General features: G+C 32.8%; 2 protein-coding genes across 4 annotated transcripts in view; one reads left to right on the top strand and one right to left on the bottom strand.

The window, feature by feature from the left end:
- LOC106073831 (probable 39S ribosomal protein L24, mitochondrial) overlaps positions 1-6,347 on the top strand; it is a 32,879-nt gene extending 26,532 nt beyond the window's left edge. For all 3 annotated transcript variants that reach the window (XM_013234479.2, XM_013234478.2, XM_056021185.1), the window contains exons 3-6: positions 598-693; positions 824-930; positions 2,622-2,761; positions 6,112-6,347. In XM_013234479.2, coding sequence (XP_013089933.2) covers positions 598-693; positions 824-930; positions 2,622-2,761; positions 6,112-6,248 — 480 coding nt within the window. In that variant the 3' untranslated portion in view covers positions 6,249-6,347. The remainder of the gene's footprint in view (positions 1-597; positions 694-823; positions 931-2,621; positions 2,762-6,111) is intronic.
- Positions 6,348-6,824: 477 nt separating this feature from the next.
- LOC106073833 (uncharacterized) lies at positions 6,825-18,077 on the bottom strand. Its single transcript, XM_013234487.2, has 17 exons — positions 17,710-18,077; positions 15,862-16,053; positions 15,582-15,691; positions 14,810-15,020; positions 13,344-14,620; positions 13,021-13,093; positions 12,440-12,513; positions 11,796-11,919; positions 11,184-11,296; positions 10,926-11,084; positions 10,485-10,562; positions 10,295-10,392; positions 9,922-10,096; positions 9,528-9,625; positions 9,210-9,364; positions 7,729-7,858; positions 6,825-7,481 (listed from the first exon to the last, which is right to left on the bottom strand). The coding sequence occupies exons 2-17, from the start codon at positions 16,032-16,034 to the stop codon at positions 7,455-7,457; spliced, it is 3,075 nt and encodes a 1,024-aa protein (XP_013089941.2). The 5' UTR covers positions 16,035-16,053; positions 17,710-18,077; the 3' UTR covers positions 6,825-7,454.
- Positions 18,078-18,102: the final 25 nt, after the last annotated feature.

Here is an 18,102-nt window from a genome sequence, read left to right as displayed (position 1 = left end):
TTAACTGAAAAACTCTTAAATGGAAAAAAATGTGAGTGCTCTCTAAAAAAACAGTTTTTGATCAAAATGCAAGCGTGGGGCACTGAAGTACAAAATGTCTTGTGAAAATGTGTGAAGTTGATACTTGAATGGTGATGATATACAGGGTTTGCATAAAAAAAATATAATTACTACTTACAGAAAGCCTCAATGGTTGGACTAATTTATTTGTATTTCAATTCTTTTTTTTGAAACCTGTTACTAATTGAACAGATTTATATATATATATATATATTTATATATTTATTTATGTATATACTATCGACCATCCTCTCCTATTCAAAATGATTCACATTTCAACATATTTAATTTATGAATAGTTAACATTCTGTTTTTCTTTAATTTCAACATTTACGTTATCTAATCCTCATTTAAAAGTATTCATCTGTTACCTATTACTGTTTGTTAAGTATTTGTTTGTATTGCTTTCTTTAAAATCTAATTATTAATATGTCTGAAAGTGTTCAAAGCAGTACGTAGTTATTTAATGCTTTTATAATGAATAAGTTGATTCCTTCACCAGCAGACCTGGTTCATGAACACTTTTACTATTTTTAGGTCCAAATTCTTAAGGGCATTGACAAAGGTAAACAAGGAATTGTGTGTTCAACCATCAAAGAAAGAAACTGGTGTTATGTGGAGGGCCTGAATTGTGTAAGTTTACATCATCACTTGTTATCTTCCCTTTACTATCATGTTGAGATAATGAAGAATTAGTTGATGGTAAATCCTTTTTTTTAATATCTGATTTACATTTTGCAATTTTATGTCCTAAAAATTCCAGATTTATCAATGGATGAATAAAAACAGCATCAATCCTGGAATGTTAACAAAAATAGAGAAGCCTCTATTAGTTACAACGGAAGTATCATTGGTAGATCCTAGTGACTTGTAAGTATCAATAATAAATCACAGTGGCTTTTAAGAATCTTTAGTAGATCCCAATAATTCTTATGTATCCTTGATAAATCCCAGTAACTTGTAAGAATGAATAGTTGATCCCAGGATTTTAAAAATCTTTGATTAAACAGTAGATTCCAGTGGCTTGTATTAATTTTAGCTCCCAGTGATTTGTGTGAGACAATTACTTAAAACATTTTTAGAAATGAAAACACATTTCATTTCTGATATTTAAAGCAGTTCATTATGAAGATCACTACATTCATGGTTCCTCTATGTTCAGCATGACAGCTTCTCTACAACCCAATAGTGTAATTGAAACTTTGTTTTCTTCAACTCATTACACAGCTGTTGTTTGTACATGACTGTTAGGACTGTGTTTGTCCAAACTCAAAGGACAAAAATCAACACAAATATATAACATTTCAATGTACCTAAAAGAGAACCAGGCACTATTACTATTAATTAAAACCATATAGATCTGCTGCATATAATCTGAATCTAAGAGTATTTGCTAAGATATATATCTTTTAATTCAGAAAACTTTTTTTTTGTTGGCTACATGTTTCAAATACTGACCATATGTGTGCTGCATTGTTGTTTTCATAAGCTGACAACTGTAGTAATAAATACCATATTTTTGCATATAACCCATGGGTGTATGCACGTTTTTACAAACATTTGGCAACTGTATATATATATATATATATGGTTCCTTTTGTTGAAAGGCAATGGATGCGCCCAAATGGCAACTGTGCATGGTATACAAAGGTGTAGAGTTTAAAAATGTATTTTACTCATAAACATAGCATAATGGAAACTATGGACACACTGGTGCGTCTTTAGCTGTGTGGTATTGAAATGTACATTCATCATCATCACCATCAAATTCCATTTGAGTGAGGGCTTGAGAGGCTCAAACCCTCTCTTGCAAAAGCCCTGGACAGAAACCCTGCTGTGTTACGTAGTGTATACATGTCACCATACAAGTCGAGAATTTTTGGTTTCCCGGAGCTGTTGAGACAGAGATCAGATAGACTGGGGCAGTCAAGAAGAATGTGAGAAACAGTTTTCTCTTCTTCCCCGCAGCGTTGGAAAGCTTTATGAACATCTCATTATAAACCACAAGAAAACAAATAGTACTGATGATAGTAATAGTTTATGGCAAGTACATGCACATGTTGGGTATACAAGGGTGCGGGTTGTATAATTTAAAAAACAATATTTTTTAACTTGTGAGGGGTATACACAATTGCAGGGTATATGTGTATGCGCAAAAATATGGTAACAATATTGTAATACTGCAAGGTTTATCTCCCATTTTCTATATTAAAATTAATTATAAAATTTGCACTAATTGGTTCATTTTTTGTGTTGTCATTGACAATGAATAATTGCTCAAAATGTCAACTTTATCACAGAATGGGAAGTGGGGGACGAAAATAGTCAGAGACAGATGGAGAGAGTTAATCTAAGCTTTGTAATAAGGATCTAGTCATCTCTGTGATATTGATATCATTAACAAATAAGTTATAGTGGATAATATTGAGGAGCAGGCTCTTTTTGTTTGTACAATAGCAACCACTATGTACATTGAATGTGTCAGAACTATTGACTTGCATAGTATAATAAACAGTAATTACTACGTGATAAATGTTAAATTGTAGTTTTGTAATTTACAGGCAGCCAACACAAACAGAGTGGAGGTATGATGAAGATGGAAACAGAGTCCGAGTTTCTTTACGGACAGGCAGAGTTATCCCAATTAGTAAAAAAGCCTTAGATCTGACAGAAGATTTTGTGGACAAAAATGATTATATAGGTAACTAATGTTTCGTAATAAAAGTACAAGTCTGTGAATTAACAATGGTGATTACCATGGCTTCAAACTTAAACAGAAGTGACTTTGATGAAAAATATCCCATTGCTGAGGTAGTGAGATTTTCATTTGAAGCTTTTAAGCCATTTTCTAAATTTTAGTTCTAAATTATATATATATGATAGTAAGCAGCTTTCCTTCTGTAAAGACAATGGTCTGCTATTGCAAAGTGTCCTATTCGTAGGTGGTACGCTGAATGGTTTAATTCTTATGGTTGTGTCAATCACAAGTGAAAGGTGTTTATTTTTTTAAAGATGCCATTTTACAATGAGTTTTAACAAGTAATTATAACTCTCAATACTTAGTAATGAGGGTTATAAGCAAGTTCTAGAACTATAAATATGATGGTTTACTTGCTAAATAAGTGATCTGGAGATGTAAATACATTTTTGAATGGCGTAAGAAATGTCATTTTTTGTTTGTGCTGAGTTTAAGATTGCATATTGAATTTATGCTTACATTAGGGCTGGGGATATACTGAAAAATAAATTTTTATATTATTGCTTAAAGGACAAGGATATAGCTTGAAGGGAGTTAAATGGATTTATAGATTTAGTTTCGTGGAAGTTTTCCAAAGTATTAAAATCTAGAGCTTTAAGAATTATTTTAAGCTTTAAGGCAGTGCTTATTCTTTAAAATGTATTTCTAGGTTTAGGGATTTATACTATTAAAGGATCTAGAGCAGGGGTTCTCAACCTGTGGGTCGCGACCCCCTTGGGAGTTGAATGATGATTTGCCAGGGGTCGCCTAAGACCGTCGAAAATTGTCTACTCTTCTATTGCTGTATGTGTGTGTGTGGAGGGGGGGGGGGTCGCGGCAGGGTGGTGGATTGTAAAAAGGGGTTGCTGAGCATAAAAGGTTGAGAACCGCTGATCTAGAGTTAGTTGCAGAAGATTACAATTGACTGTACAATATTTGATACCATTATCTGAGGGTTATCAGAGTATTTTTAGCGACCCCCAAAAGGGGAATAGACGCTATTAGTTTTGTGTGGTCTGTCTGTTCGTCCATCCCGTTTACATCACGTAAACTGGAAAAGATTATTGAAAATCCTACATCATAATATTTTAGACCATTCAAGTTTAGATGCAACGGCTACTTTTTTCTTTTCAGAAAGCGAAAAAATAATTTTTAAAATCAATTATGCAAGCTGTTTTTTTTTTCATAAAAATACACCATTTTTACAACTATTAACTATTAATAGTAACAAACACTGGAGCCTATTTAGTAAGGGAGATAGCTATTCACCCAATTTTAAACACATTTATGCAGATGGTTTAAGATTTTTTGTCCAAAAAATTTTTTTTTACAATTTTATTGCTAAATTAAGTACGTTCTGTCATACTAACTACTACATTTACAAAAAAAAATGTTTACTTTTTTTTTTAAAAGATAAAAATCTAAATCTTTTTAATATGCAAACAAGTGGAACATAATTAAAAACAACAATTAACAGGTAGTAATTCATACTATCGCCTGCATTGCAGAATGTAATTCATTGTGAAACATGAAACTAAATTTATTTTTTTTTAAAGGAAATTTTGTTGTTGTTGAGGCTTGGAATGAAAGATTGGCCCTTTACAAAACAATTAGATAATCATTATATAACATCACTTAACATCCTGTTCACCTATCCCTTGGTCTACTGGACCGTTGGGACACCACACAAGATCTTCTAACCTTCTCTCTCCATTCCTCTCTGTCCTTTGCTTTTGATAGTGTTACATTCTGATATTCTTTCTGAAAATATTGAAACCTGCATTTTTACCTGCCTGGACCACTTCGGGGGCTGATTTTTTAATTAAGATCTCGAGAGAAAAAGTGGTTGATTTAAATATTATAAAAGGGGTTAAGATCAAAGAAATTGTGCATTGCTAAGTTGTGTACATTTCTCTATGGTAATTAATGATATGAATATTATTAAAGGGTTTTAGAAATTAAATATTTAAAATTTTGCTAAGTTGTGCAATTTATACTAGTATCCTGTGTCTATTACATTTATTGTTGCAAGCCTTTATTCCCCTTTCTAATAACTATTTTCATACACTGAAATTTTTAAAAGAAATATTCTTTAACATGGCTGTAAATATTTATTATTTCATTATGTTATGTGGGTCCACTAACATTGCCAAAGTAGCAAAGATGTAAGAAATTTGCCTCTTTTTTTGTATTTGCTTTTTCTCATTGTGTATTTATATGTCATATTTTGGCACATAAACTTACTCATAAACATAGCATGGAAACTATGGGCATACCTGTGGTTCTTAATACCTCCTGTTGTGCGCTTTGTGGTTGTGAAAGGTACATTGGAAAGCTATACAAACATCTCATTATAAACCTCCAGCTAACGTTTCCCCCTCCACAAGCTCTTTTGCTGGAATTAATTTGTTGTAGACTTTCAATGTCTTTTGGTCATTCACGAACTGACTTTTCATTGATATCATACTGTCTTCCAGCAGCTGTTTGCCCTTTTTAACAGTAAGTGCACTAACCTGCAGCTTCAAATTTGAATATGAATTACACGTTGCCATTTTTAGGCTTAAAAAACTCTACACTTAGTACTGATTATAATTAATACATTTTATTGCACGCACATGCTGCACACCATACTACGCTACAAGTTCAACTTTCAAGAATCCCTCTGCTGCTTATTATCCTAGGAATGAATAGCCTACACAGTAAGGCAGAACATCAACCGATGATGTCAATCGTAGGGCCCAGCTCAACTTACGTAAAAATGTGTACACTCTTTCAGCTAAAGTAAAAAAAAAATTTAGTACCTCCTTTCATAAGTATCTATGGGGCAGATGATGTAAAGGTTATCTGTTTCTTTGGCCAATGGTTAACAAGCAGGGTGTCATGTGGCTATAACTGACCAACCACCTTTACTTTCCCCAAGTCAGGTACCCATTAGAGTTGGGTGGACTCAGGGGCACCCTTAAAATCCCAAAATAAAAAAATCATAGTCTTCACTGAGATATGAACCTAGGACCTCTTAATTCGGAAGCTAAGTGCTTTTATCCCTTAGCCACCATGTCTAAGTTAGTATTTTCCCACGCATGTTGCCAACTGGAGCATGATTGTGTCTCAAGGGACAGACATCTGATGAGCAACAATTTTATGTACATAGTTTATGACATGTCATGCATTGCACATCTGGGTTATATGCACGAAAATATGATAGTTTTAAACTGTTATCTAAACGTTTGTAAATGTTTCTATAAAAGTATCCTTGGTAGATCCCAGCAACTTGTAAGTATTAATAGTAAATCATTCATTATTTCTATTTGTAGAGCAAACATGGGATACTAAAGAGAAAGAACTGATCAAAGTCACTTTCAAACCAGTGGTCCTGTCATTTGAAGAAGATATCATGAAATCAATGGGAATTGTGGAAACAAGAAAGAGAGCACCCAACTTTTATTATTAAAATCAATGAAAATTATTTTGTGTGACTGATAAATATTTTATTGAATTGAACGATTTCATTGTATTGAAACTACTGGTCAAAATAAACAATGTGACATGGTTTGGTTTTCATAATTTATTTTTGTACATTATATTTTTCCTTTCTTTCTTCATAAGACCCACTTCTCTTTGAAAGTAGTCCCTATGTATGGTAGAGCAAGATTCTCACACATCGTTCAGCTCAATGGGTCATTAATGCACAAAAAAGGATGCTAAAGTAGTCATTTATCTCCACCACACTAGGGTGTTTTGCATAAAAATACCAGTCTCTAACTGTATACACATTTCAAAGCATAGAAGCTTAGCAACTATATCTCATTTAGAACTAGTAAAATGTGGGAAAGAAGAAATACAGGATCAGCTGCCCCAGCATTTGGTTTAAGAACATTGATCTTTTAGTGATGTATTTTCTTGTGCATCTTATCATTCTTATGGAACAAACATATTTTTGAATAATAAAAATACTTGAAACATAAAATCAGCTAATAAAAATAGTGAACAACAGTGATCTAAAAAAAATTAAATCACATGACAAATGTTTGTTGTGCATTCACCTTAGACTTGATCATGAAATTTATTTTTATTCAGTGAATTAATATAAATGTATGTTTACTCACTTTCAACACAGGAATGCACACACACTTAAAACTGAACTAGTTATGTACAATATTTTCACTTCATATGAATCCCTACTTTAAGTTCCTGAGGCACATTAGGAAAACAGCTTTACATTTTATAATACTTAATTATTATTATTTAATTATTAAAAATAAAAATAAAAAAAAAGAGCTTGGCTTCATTTTTTTTTTTGCAAACAAAAATATCCAGTTAAAAAATGATTGTAATAAACATAAAATATATACAGCAGACATTTTTTTTTTAGCTTTTTTAGACAGCTGTCTTTGTTTAAGGTTTTAATTCAGTAAGACAAAAGTTAAAATGCTCAGCTGTGGAGACTAAACTAAAATTGAAACAAATATGTTACCTAATAGTACTAAAATAAATCCAATATGCCCTTCAATTTTAACAATAAGCATTAGAAATGAGTATAAGAACAAGAAACAAGCCTTTGAAACATTTTTGCAACAAGACAAAAAAACTAAAGCATTCAATAAACAACTTCAAATATATACACACATTGCATGGCTAGTGCTGCTAGACTAAAACATCAGTAATATGGACGCCTTGGATTGTTCTGTAAAGAAACAAACTGAATGTTATTTTATTTAGAAATTATAAACATAAATGAATGATTTTTACAAGCTACTCAAAAGCCTAAAATTTCATTTGTCCCACAAATTAATCTTACCATGAAGTTGATGTAGTAGCAAAAGTGTTTGCATGTTAATGTTGGTGTGATACCAATACACAGTGGAGTTAGTTGTTTTTTTTTAAATGGATGAAATGCCATTACAAGTTATTAAAAACATTCAATTTCTCACCAGAGGATTGGGTCTGAATCTATAAGCCAACATCATTCTTTTGCGATAGGCGTCAAACTCGTCATCATCTTTCGTCAATTCAGCTGGTCTTTCAATGCCTAAACCTCTTCCTTCAACAGATGTATTGCCCCTGTAATGAAAGTTTTTTGGTATCACAATTAAGTCTCAATGATCATGGCAGCCAAATATATATAAATTTCATCCTGATAAAGGCTGGGATATTGCAAGTATCCCAAGCTTTACAAGATATCAGACAATGATTGGGGAAAGAAAAGACAGTTGAGCTGGTCACATGATGCCCTCCTTAAGATGTCATCACACCTTCTGCTAAGTCTCAAGAGGCTATTCTAACTAGGTTTAGTTACTGACAATAAAACCTTTAAGTTAATCAAGGCACAAAAGCAGATGAGTAAGTTAAAAATTTTCTACGTAAAAAAACAAGAGAGTATAAATTTTTTTCTTTTTTTTAAATACACAAGGCTATGCATATGAACAGCATATGACAGGAAAGACAAAACAAGGTTACAAAGACAATGCATATTATCCAATAGTTGAATGGGATAGAGATAATTCACTACTCAAAAAGATTACAAAGAATTTGACTTGATCTCCTACAAAGTTTGTTAATGCTTATAAAGGTCTCATATTGGCTAGTTGCAGGTTACTGTAGTGACTGTCATCGATTTTGTTTGTATGCAATCTAGGAGTATGATTGACTCATAGGGGCCTCCTTTACATTTGATAGCACATTGTGTTCTAATGTTGTTGTTTCTTTTTTTTACAATATCTCTATTCAAGTCAAAACTTCATGGAAGGTGGGTGGGTGGGAGGAGGGTGGAACTTGGACACTGATATAAAAAATGGCACAAACAAATTTTCTAGAAATTTAACATTTCATTGCTGAAAAAAGAATTACTAACTCCTTGGCCACACAGGGAAAACTATAATTTGACTGTTATCAATTTTCAAGTAAAAAATGAAATAAATTTAAATTTGGCTAGAGAACTAGATCTAGGTCTAGATCCAACATAGATTTTGAAAGGACTATCCCATTTGGGAATTTCTCAATGTAAGATATTATGGATTCAAGAGCTTTCTAAATTAATGTTCAAGAAAATTTTGCACATTGTATATTTTTCAGTCTAGATCTAAAGGCCTATTATTGGAATATTATATTCAGTATAGTAGATCTATACATTCGCTTAACATGAATTCTTTCTTGGGGAAATGTAGCGGGGTAAAAAATGTTATATTATTTTTTATTCTAAGGTTATAAGTTATTAAGAGAAAAACAATCACTCAATAAGTTGTATAAAGTAGGTATTGTCTTTTTTTAAAAATTATTTGAGATGTTTTTCTTGTTTAAAGATATTTTGAGTTTCGCTTGGAGAGCCAATCATAATTTGATGGCAAAAAACACATTCCTCAGCTCCTTCTACAATGTGTGCACATAGAAATATTCTGTATTGAAACAAACTTACTTATTAACAGGCTTGGTTATGCCTTGTTCCTGAGCTCCCAGTCCAGTGCCTTCCTTCCATCCAAGTTTAACTAACATTTGGTAGCCCATATTCTCACAGGTCAGTTTGAATTCTTTATAATCTGAGTAGTCAGGCTCTCTGCCCTCTTTTAAAGCCTGCAAAATAAGGAAATGAAAACACAATCATTATAAAGTAGCCAATGTTTTCACTAAGAAAATACATTATGGAATTAGATATAGTAAAAAAGTAAAGTTCCCCTTTCAGACCTTGCAATCTACTATGCAGAGGATGTAAGTAAAGGAATTAGAATATACTTACTTTAAAAGTTTCCATAAACTTTTCCAATTCTTCAGGAGGTAGAAAATCACCTAAAAAATGTTTTCCTCTAGCACCAGATGTTAACTTTTCAGCCCATTCTGAAATTAAGAGGTTAATTCTAACAATGTATACAATTGATTTTAAAATATCATAACAATGAAAATGTAGCTTCAGAAAACAGATTAAAAGTATATCTACTCACTGATAATGAAACATTTTATTTTGCAAAGAAACACTTGTCAGGTTGGAATGTTTTTTAAAAGTTAATTAAACAAATGACTGGAAGAATTAGTTGCTTAAAAATACAAAAATGTTCCTAATAAAAACAATACATCAGACATAGAATGTTTAAGCTTTCAAGTGTAACAGTCTGAATAGAAACGTTTCTTCTTACTTTTTGTTGCGTCCATTTCTTTAGCTCTTTGTCTATGTTCCCATGTACCACCTTCAGTTTCTTCATCCGAATCATACTCATATTTTCTTTTGACCTTCACCCCTTCTATTTCAGCCATCAGAGCTTGCTCTTGCATCTTCTTCTGGGCCATAACAAGCTCATACATAAAGTTCAACTAGGGAAAAAAACAATTCAAAATAATGTTGCTGTCAAGAGTAAAACAATGGCACAAATGAAATCTTTGACAATCAAGCAATACCAGTACCTATTTCATTAGACAAATAACATTTTAGAAAAAAAGTATTGTATAATAATTGTTCCAAAGTACAGTAACTAATAGTTATTAAGGATATATAGTTGATAAAGTAAGAACCTCTTGCTGCTCTTTGATTTGCTTCAGCTGCTCTTCAGTTATGGAGTCACTACCAATGACTTTCCTGGCATAATTCTGCATGTTAGCCGAACCTGGCACTGTAAATATTTTTTTGGAAGTTTTGTTTAAGTCTTTTCTTAAGAACTAGCTACAAGCTATTATTGTCTATATTTAGTTAAATTCATTCTACCTGGTATTTGAGATGCTGGTGGTAATGCACGAGGTAATATGGTAGCCACACCACCAAGTTGTATATTGGTCACAATGCCTGAAAGAATTATTTCCATTTCATAAAAAAACAAAGCACTTGAAGAAAACAACATGGAGACATGGAATCAATTACCTGACTTTAAAATTTAAAAGAAAAAAAAATATAAGCAGTTTTAAATGAAGTACTGAATTTAAAAACTCTTTAACTCTTAGATATCAATCCCACGAATAAACAAAATTAACTTTTTACCTGCCTACTGGCTATTCATAATGACATTACCAGCTGTTTTTAAACATAAAGAGATTATCACATTTTGTATCAACAAAAACTGTTAATGATGTAACGTAATATGTGAACAAAAGTTGACAAGCAAGATTGTTTTGGAAGTTACAAAATAACATATATCTATATTTATCTGACCTGGCATACTAGGAGCTCCTGAGTTTGGTGCTGCTAAAGTAGGAACAACAACTCCTGGTGGTGCTAATGATGGGGCAGCAATGCCAGGTTGAGCCAAAGATGCTTTGTCATCACTCCATCGAGATTTTCTTTTTTTCCGTGAGGGTTGTCTGGAGCCACCTTTATTCAAATAAAAAAATATTTAAATTATACAAATCTTAATAAATATATCTCCATACCCTTAAAAAATGATTAGTATGTTTTTATTGTTCAAATTACCACTGTCACTCATATCTTCACCAGCTGGTTCCTGCTTCACTGAAGATTTCATTAGTTTTTCTACTTGCAACAGAAAATATTTATATGCATCACTTGATTTGTTTTGCAGGAACCTAGATTTAAAAAGAAATTGAAGAATAAAACAATAAAGTGAAAAGATACTTGTACTATTGGTGATTAATCATTTGTACAAGAAGTCAAATATTTACTTTTCTTTAACATTAAGGAATATTATACTCATTCTATTAAAAACTGTCAAAACAGCAACTTTTTGTTTTGTTACAAATACCTTCTTTAACATATTTTTATAACAGTATTTGGTAACTTTGATGAATATAAAACAAAAGCTTATTAGGAAATTTGTTCACATAAATGTTTGAAATCTTAAAAAAAAAAAAATGGTCAGAATGTTCTAAGCTACGGGTATATCTAAAAAAAAATAAAAAATTATTGAAATAGAATCAAAAATATTTCTAGAAAGTTTTAGCATACTGAAGTAGTAAGAATTTCTCTAGAACACTTGGATCTCATGTCTGAATCGAAATGGACACAATATACAAATACAAGTTTATTTCGAGCACACTGTACCTCAACCAACAGTTTTCAACCTACCAATAGAGAGGATCTGAAGCATGTTCTTCTAATGCCCTCTGTTCAGCTTGTGGCCCTGAGAGCATCACTTGAACTGCCAGCTGCTCAATCACCTTTAATGTTTCATCATCTTCTGGGGGACAGACTAGAAGGAGGCTGTGTCAACTTATGCTCCTAAATAGCGTGCTGAATAGATTGTCAACATAGATTGAGGATTTAAACCTCTCCCTAACACCTAACCCAATGTCAGTGGAGGCTTGCAAATAATGCAGGCTTATGCCTTTCATTAGGTTATTCAAAATAAGGTTGGATTAGAATTTGTTAATTTTTCATATGAAAATGCCAGTGCTACACATGTATATAATTATAGACAGTATTTTTTTTTTATTTAACTTTGTTTATATAACATAAAGTACTGATAAAGTAGGAAAAACAACTTGTTTATATAACACATAGATAAATGTTAGTCAAATGTCTTGGAACTAGATTTACAAAGTATGAATAGGGCTTTACTGCAGGTATCAAAAGCAAGATAAAAAAAAAAGGATTTAAAAAAAAATATTAAGATGGTTTTAATTCTGATATTATATGCTCTGTCTCTCTCTTTCATACATATATAAAGCTACATTACATTCAACTTGAATCAACAATCTAAATAAGGTTACCTGATGAGCTGCCATCTCCACTTAATGCGCTTGGAGGCAAAGTAGATTTTAATGAAGACTTTTGAGATAGAACACTTAAACAAAACAAGATTATAATTAAAGAAAGATACAAATATACAATCTATTTATGTACAATTGACATCTTTTATTACAATTTAGTTTCATGTTGATATTGTATATTCTAACATCTGCTTTAACATCTCAGAAGCATCTACATTTGTACAGTGTTATTTGTCTAGAGCTATCAACTACTCGACATTATTTTTGTTTCTAGTAGCAATGAGGAGAGGCTACAAAACAATTACTTGTCAAGTGAAGTACATTATACATTTTTGCACTTGTATGAAACTTAAGATCTTAGTATGTTAACATTGAGAAAAAGAATAGGATATACTTTTTGTTTTAGTGCATAGAAAATGCTGAAAACATATTAACTAAGTCATATCAGAGTAAATTATATATGAAATAGCCCAATTAAAATCACTTTATGAATGTACCACGAAATGGTTTATGGCATAACACTTATAACCATTTCATGAAAGCACAATTATTTTAAAAAGTTTATAAATAACATAACTTACAAAGAGATACTGTTTGCTCGAGAGCTAGAACTGTTTGACAGCGACTGTAAGTCTTCATTACCATTTCCCAATCCTACAAGAAATCAAAATCTAAAATCACAAACTATTCAGATTAATTGCTTCAAAACAAAATTATCAAATCTTAATAATACATTTTATTTTATCACAAAAAAAACATGGGTTTACAATAAAATTATCATTAAAAAAAAAATAAACAGAATTTATTAATAATAAAAAAAAAAATATATACATTCTAATTAAAGTAATAAACTAAATAAAGTAATCATAATTAAAATTACATTTTATTGGATGCAATAAGTTACCTTCAGCATCCTCAGTAGGAGCAGCAGGGTCATATTCTTCACCTTTAGGTTGAATGGCTGTTCGGCTGGTCAAAGGGCCATACATTCCTATTTCTGCGTGCCCCATTGTGCTGACTGGTGGTGCACTGGTAGTTAGAGGGCCATACATTCCCATTTCTGTATGTCCCATGGTTGCAACTGGTGGTGCACTGCTTGTTAATGAGCCATACATTCCAATCTCTGAATGTCCCATGGCACTGGTACTAACTACAGGTGCTCCATAAATATTAGGGTCAGAGGGAAGGGGATGAGAAACAAGAGACAACTGCCCATACATTCCACCCTGCACGGCTACAGGGCCACCATAGATTCCCTGAGGCTGAGGTACAGGCACAGATGGAAGAAGTTGAGTAACAGGTGCACCAAATGGGCCAGAGCTAGATATAGGAAGTACTAAAGAGGAACTGGATGTTGGGGGTGGGTTTGTGTACAGATTTGTGCCGGGATTTGGAGGTATTGAAAGGACACTGTAAACTCCAGCGGGAGGATTCTGCACAGGCAAAATTGTAGGTGGAGGTGTTGATTGATAACTGATACCAGCAGATGGAGGGGGTATGTGTACAGGTACAGTTGAAACTATCTGCAGTGAGGTACCAGAGCTATGAATGGCAATACTGTTATTCTGTATCTGTGGAACAGATGGTGGTGGCGTATTGATGTAGAGTGTGGACTGGATGTTCTGAGGTGCTGGAAGTAGACCAGGACTAGTAACCATAACTAAATTGGCATCATTAGGAAGGCCTGGTATGACTTCAGAATTCTGCATTGCTTGCATATGATTAGTAAGGCTGTATGTGGTGATCGCTGGAGGAGGCTGCGTGAACATATAAGATATGGTCTGATTCTGAATTGGCATAGCTTGTGGAGGGCCTGTGAGCTGAGAGGGTGCTAGTAACGAAGGAGGTGGCAAGGGTAGAGAAGCACCTTGGACAAGTGGCAAGGGCGCCCCAGTCTCTGGAATCACAGTGTGAGTATAGTGCCCCATTAGTTGGGCTTGAGGATGTGGCTGGAGAGAACTACTGGGGCCCCAATCCTGTGTTACAGTTGTCTCTTGAGGCTGAAATGCAGAAGTTAGAGCTAGATTTTCTGGCACATTAAAAGCAGAGTCTGGAGGTTCTTTTTTGATGACAGGCTGAGAGGTGACAGATGTCGCAACAGTACCTGATGAGGAATTAGCTTGTGGGGAAGGAGGGCTTTGTTTGTGTGGACCAAAGGTACCCATTGCAGAAGATGGGAGACTGAAATAATATAAATAATGTGTTATTTATGAAAATATTTCACTCAGTGTCTGCAAACTTAAAATAAATCAATTCCTTAAATCATGAATTTAAAGCATACTTAATATATATATATATATACAGACAAAATGTTAATAACAAATTTTAGTTAGATAGAATTTAACATGCAAAAGCTGGAGAGTTCTGCACCTTTCACTGTCACTGGATTTTGCTTCTTGTTTTGCATCATCTTTTCCATCAAACTGAGAAGGGTCTTTTAGCTTAAAGGATGGTAAAACTATAGCTGGCCCAGGCTGCTTCTGATATTTGACACTATCAACTTTAGTAGTTACTGATACTTCAGACTTGACTTTGGTCTGAAGTAAGGCTTTGCTTTCTAATGATGCTGCCCCCTTTTTACCTGAAGAAGATTAAATAATTCAGTATCTGCATTGCAAGCAATTTACTTTTATCAAAATACAAAGACAAAACGTTCATGAAAGTGACTAATATTAAGTTTCTTGCTATTTAAATTAAGACTTCGATATGAGGTTGACATCATGATGCATCCATGGACAACAGATATTGGCAATAACACAAAACTTGGTTTTAAACTATACTATAGCTTTTTTAGAGAAACAGCTGACCTCTAGCGTTTTTTTTAAACGGAAAATGTCAGAAGTTTCAAGGTAAAAATGTGTTGTTGTTTTTTTATCTGTTAAGAGCAGTTACACAGTTGAAAGTAACTAATTACATTTTATTCTAATTGAAAGTATACTTTTTGTTCAGTAGAGTTTCACTGAACTTCTCAACCTCAAGAATGCATGTTTCTGATGGTACTTGGAAGTACCGATACTCTAAAAGAAATGTAGGCAATGAAATTTTTTTTATAACCTTATTAATGATGATATCAACATTGCTTACTTGGAAATTGGATAATGAGAAGAAGAAACCATGCATTAGATATTTATACAAAATTTACCTTTATCTTGTCCAACTAGTTTTTTAAACTGATCCATAAAACTGCCATCATTGTTAAACAAATTGGATGATTTTTTGGGGACCACATTAGCACTGGAAGATTTACCTAGTCTGTACAAAAAAAAAAAAAAACAGATTTCTTTACATAATTTTTATTTCAAATATATATCATCTTGCTTTTCAAAAACACTTTCAACTATAGAAATATACACTATATATTCAATTTGGTAACCAATGTCAATTTTAGTTTTCAAAGTTTTAAGAACCAGAATATTTCTTACAAACGTGCTGTATTAGTATCAGATGCAGATGGAGGTTTGCTAGTGGTTGTAGCCTTGGCCTGAGCTTCTAGTTTTTCTTTGTACTGTTTGACTCTCTCTTCTAGGAATTTTTCATGGGCATTTAAATCAAGCTTGGCTTTCCCAAGATCTCTGTCTTTCTTTTTGGTGGACATTGTCTTCTTTAGGTTAGAACTGTAATACATGATTAAAAAAAGAATATTTATTATTAAGGTTTTATCATTAATAAATATGCATCTTTTTTTCTAGTAAAGTTCTGTTGTGATGTTTGAGATAAATTTATTTCTTTCATATCTCAATGTTTTTATTTTTGTAGGAAGCTTATGCACACAAAAATATAACTTTTATACCCCGGCTAGAGTACCACAATATATATATATATATATATATATATATATATGTGGTTTGATGATGACGACTTTTGTCATCCAAGGGGGCTAAGGGCTTTGCACTGGGCTTTTGTGCTTCCTCATGTGGCTGGTGAGACATACGTGAGCCTGGAATGTTTTTCTCTTGTCATTTGCAGTTTGTGCACATGTTTTCAAAGTGCGACGCCATGATAATTTATCATGTGCTTCCATCTCCCAGGTGGCAGGGTCAATGCTGAAGGTTTTCAAAGAAGCTTTCAAAGCGTTTTCTTTGTCCACGTTGTGAGCGCTTCCCTTCCTTTAATTGACCATAAAGAAATTTGGGGATTCAGCAGTCTTCCATTCTGCAGATGTGGCCTGCCCATTTCAGCTGAGACTACATCAGTGTAGATGCTTTGCTGTCCACTCTTCAAAGGTCTTCGATATCAGGTTGTTTTTTTTTGCCAATTTACATTCAGTATTTTTCTGACTTTTTTCTAAAAGTGTTTTATTTTTTTTTTGCTTGTGGTAATACCTCGTTTATTCCAAACCAGGGGTTGCAATGGCCTTGGCAATAAGCAAGTCGATTTCATTAAAAGTACATACAGGAGATTGATACATTATAACTTTTGTTGCTAATATTTAACAAAAAAAATTGATTGCTAGAGGTCGGCTCTAATCCAAGTTTCTTTGTTAATTATTCTAATACATGAGGATAGTAGACTTTAAAAAAAAAAAAGCCAATTTTAGAATACATTATATATGTATTGGGATCCCTCAACTCAAGAAAACTAAGAAACTAGAACAAATAATAAATAGAGCAGTGAGATTTATAATTATAACAAACAAACACTAAATACCATAATTTACAAATTATAGAAAAACAAAACCTAATGAAATACTCAGAAAGACACAAAGATTGAGACATATTTCTTATTCCATAAGCTAGAACAAATTTGTACAAGTGCTCCTTCTTCCTTAGTGCCATTAGACTTTAAAGAGAATGGAATGGGTTGCCTGAATCAGCCAGGTAAACTAATGACTGTCTTGACTAGTCTTAGCAGATTGACACATGATGGTGAAATGAGTACGTAATTATCTTCTTTTTTTTAAGTAAAGTCTGTAATATAAACTTTAATAAAGTATAAGAAGAAGTGAGACTTAAACTGACTTAGTTTTAGTCTCATAGCCCATAGCACAAGGCAACAGACCAGTTTTTAACTAGAATTTAGGTCTTAGTTTTCTTAGACTAGGCCTAGGCTAGGCAATCATCGGCAATGTCTTACTCTACTAGACTAGTCTCTGACTCTAGTCCTAGAGACGAGTTTTACTCTTAGTATTCTTATTAACTTAGTCAACTTAAAACTCAAAAGTCTTAGTATACAACTCAAATAACTGACAATCAAAGCCTCACAATCTTCTGATTAATCTGAGACACAAACTGAGAGACTGTCATTGAGTCTCTTCTCATGACTTATCTCACCATTGAATGATTGATTTTTATCAGAGTTGTCAGTTTACATTGAGTTGACCATGAGAAACTCAGAAAGTTGAGAAAGATAGACTCGATCGACTCTTGCTCTTCTCTTCAACTCTTGCTAGATTATTTGAGTTAAATTTTAACTTTTTAGATCTACATAATTTTCATTAGATTTAATAGATCTGCTTCTATTGTTACAAATTGATTTGGGAGTTTAAATGTATATTTAGCTCCAATCTAATCTAAATTCGGTACTAAGTCGACAATGCGATCAAGTTTCATAGACTCTAGTGTTAAGTGTAGTCAGTGTAGATCTAGTTCTATTAAAAACTGCGGCCATATTTTTCAACCTTTATGCCTATTTGACGCTACCATCGAAATATATATTTTCTCTAT

Source organism: Biomphalaria glabrata, chromosome 1 (assembly GCF_947242115.1).
Source record: "Biomphalaria glabrata chromosome 1, xgBioGlab47.1, whole genome shotgun sequence".
Lineage (NCBI taxonomy): Eukaryota > Metazoa > Mollusca > Gastropoda > Planorbidae > Biomphalaria > Biomphalaria glabrata.
This window is presented reverse-complemented; position numbering and strand designations above follow the sequence as displayed.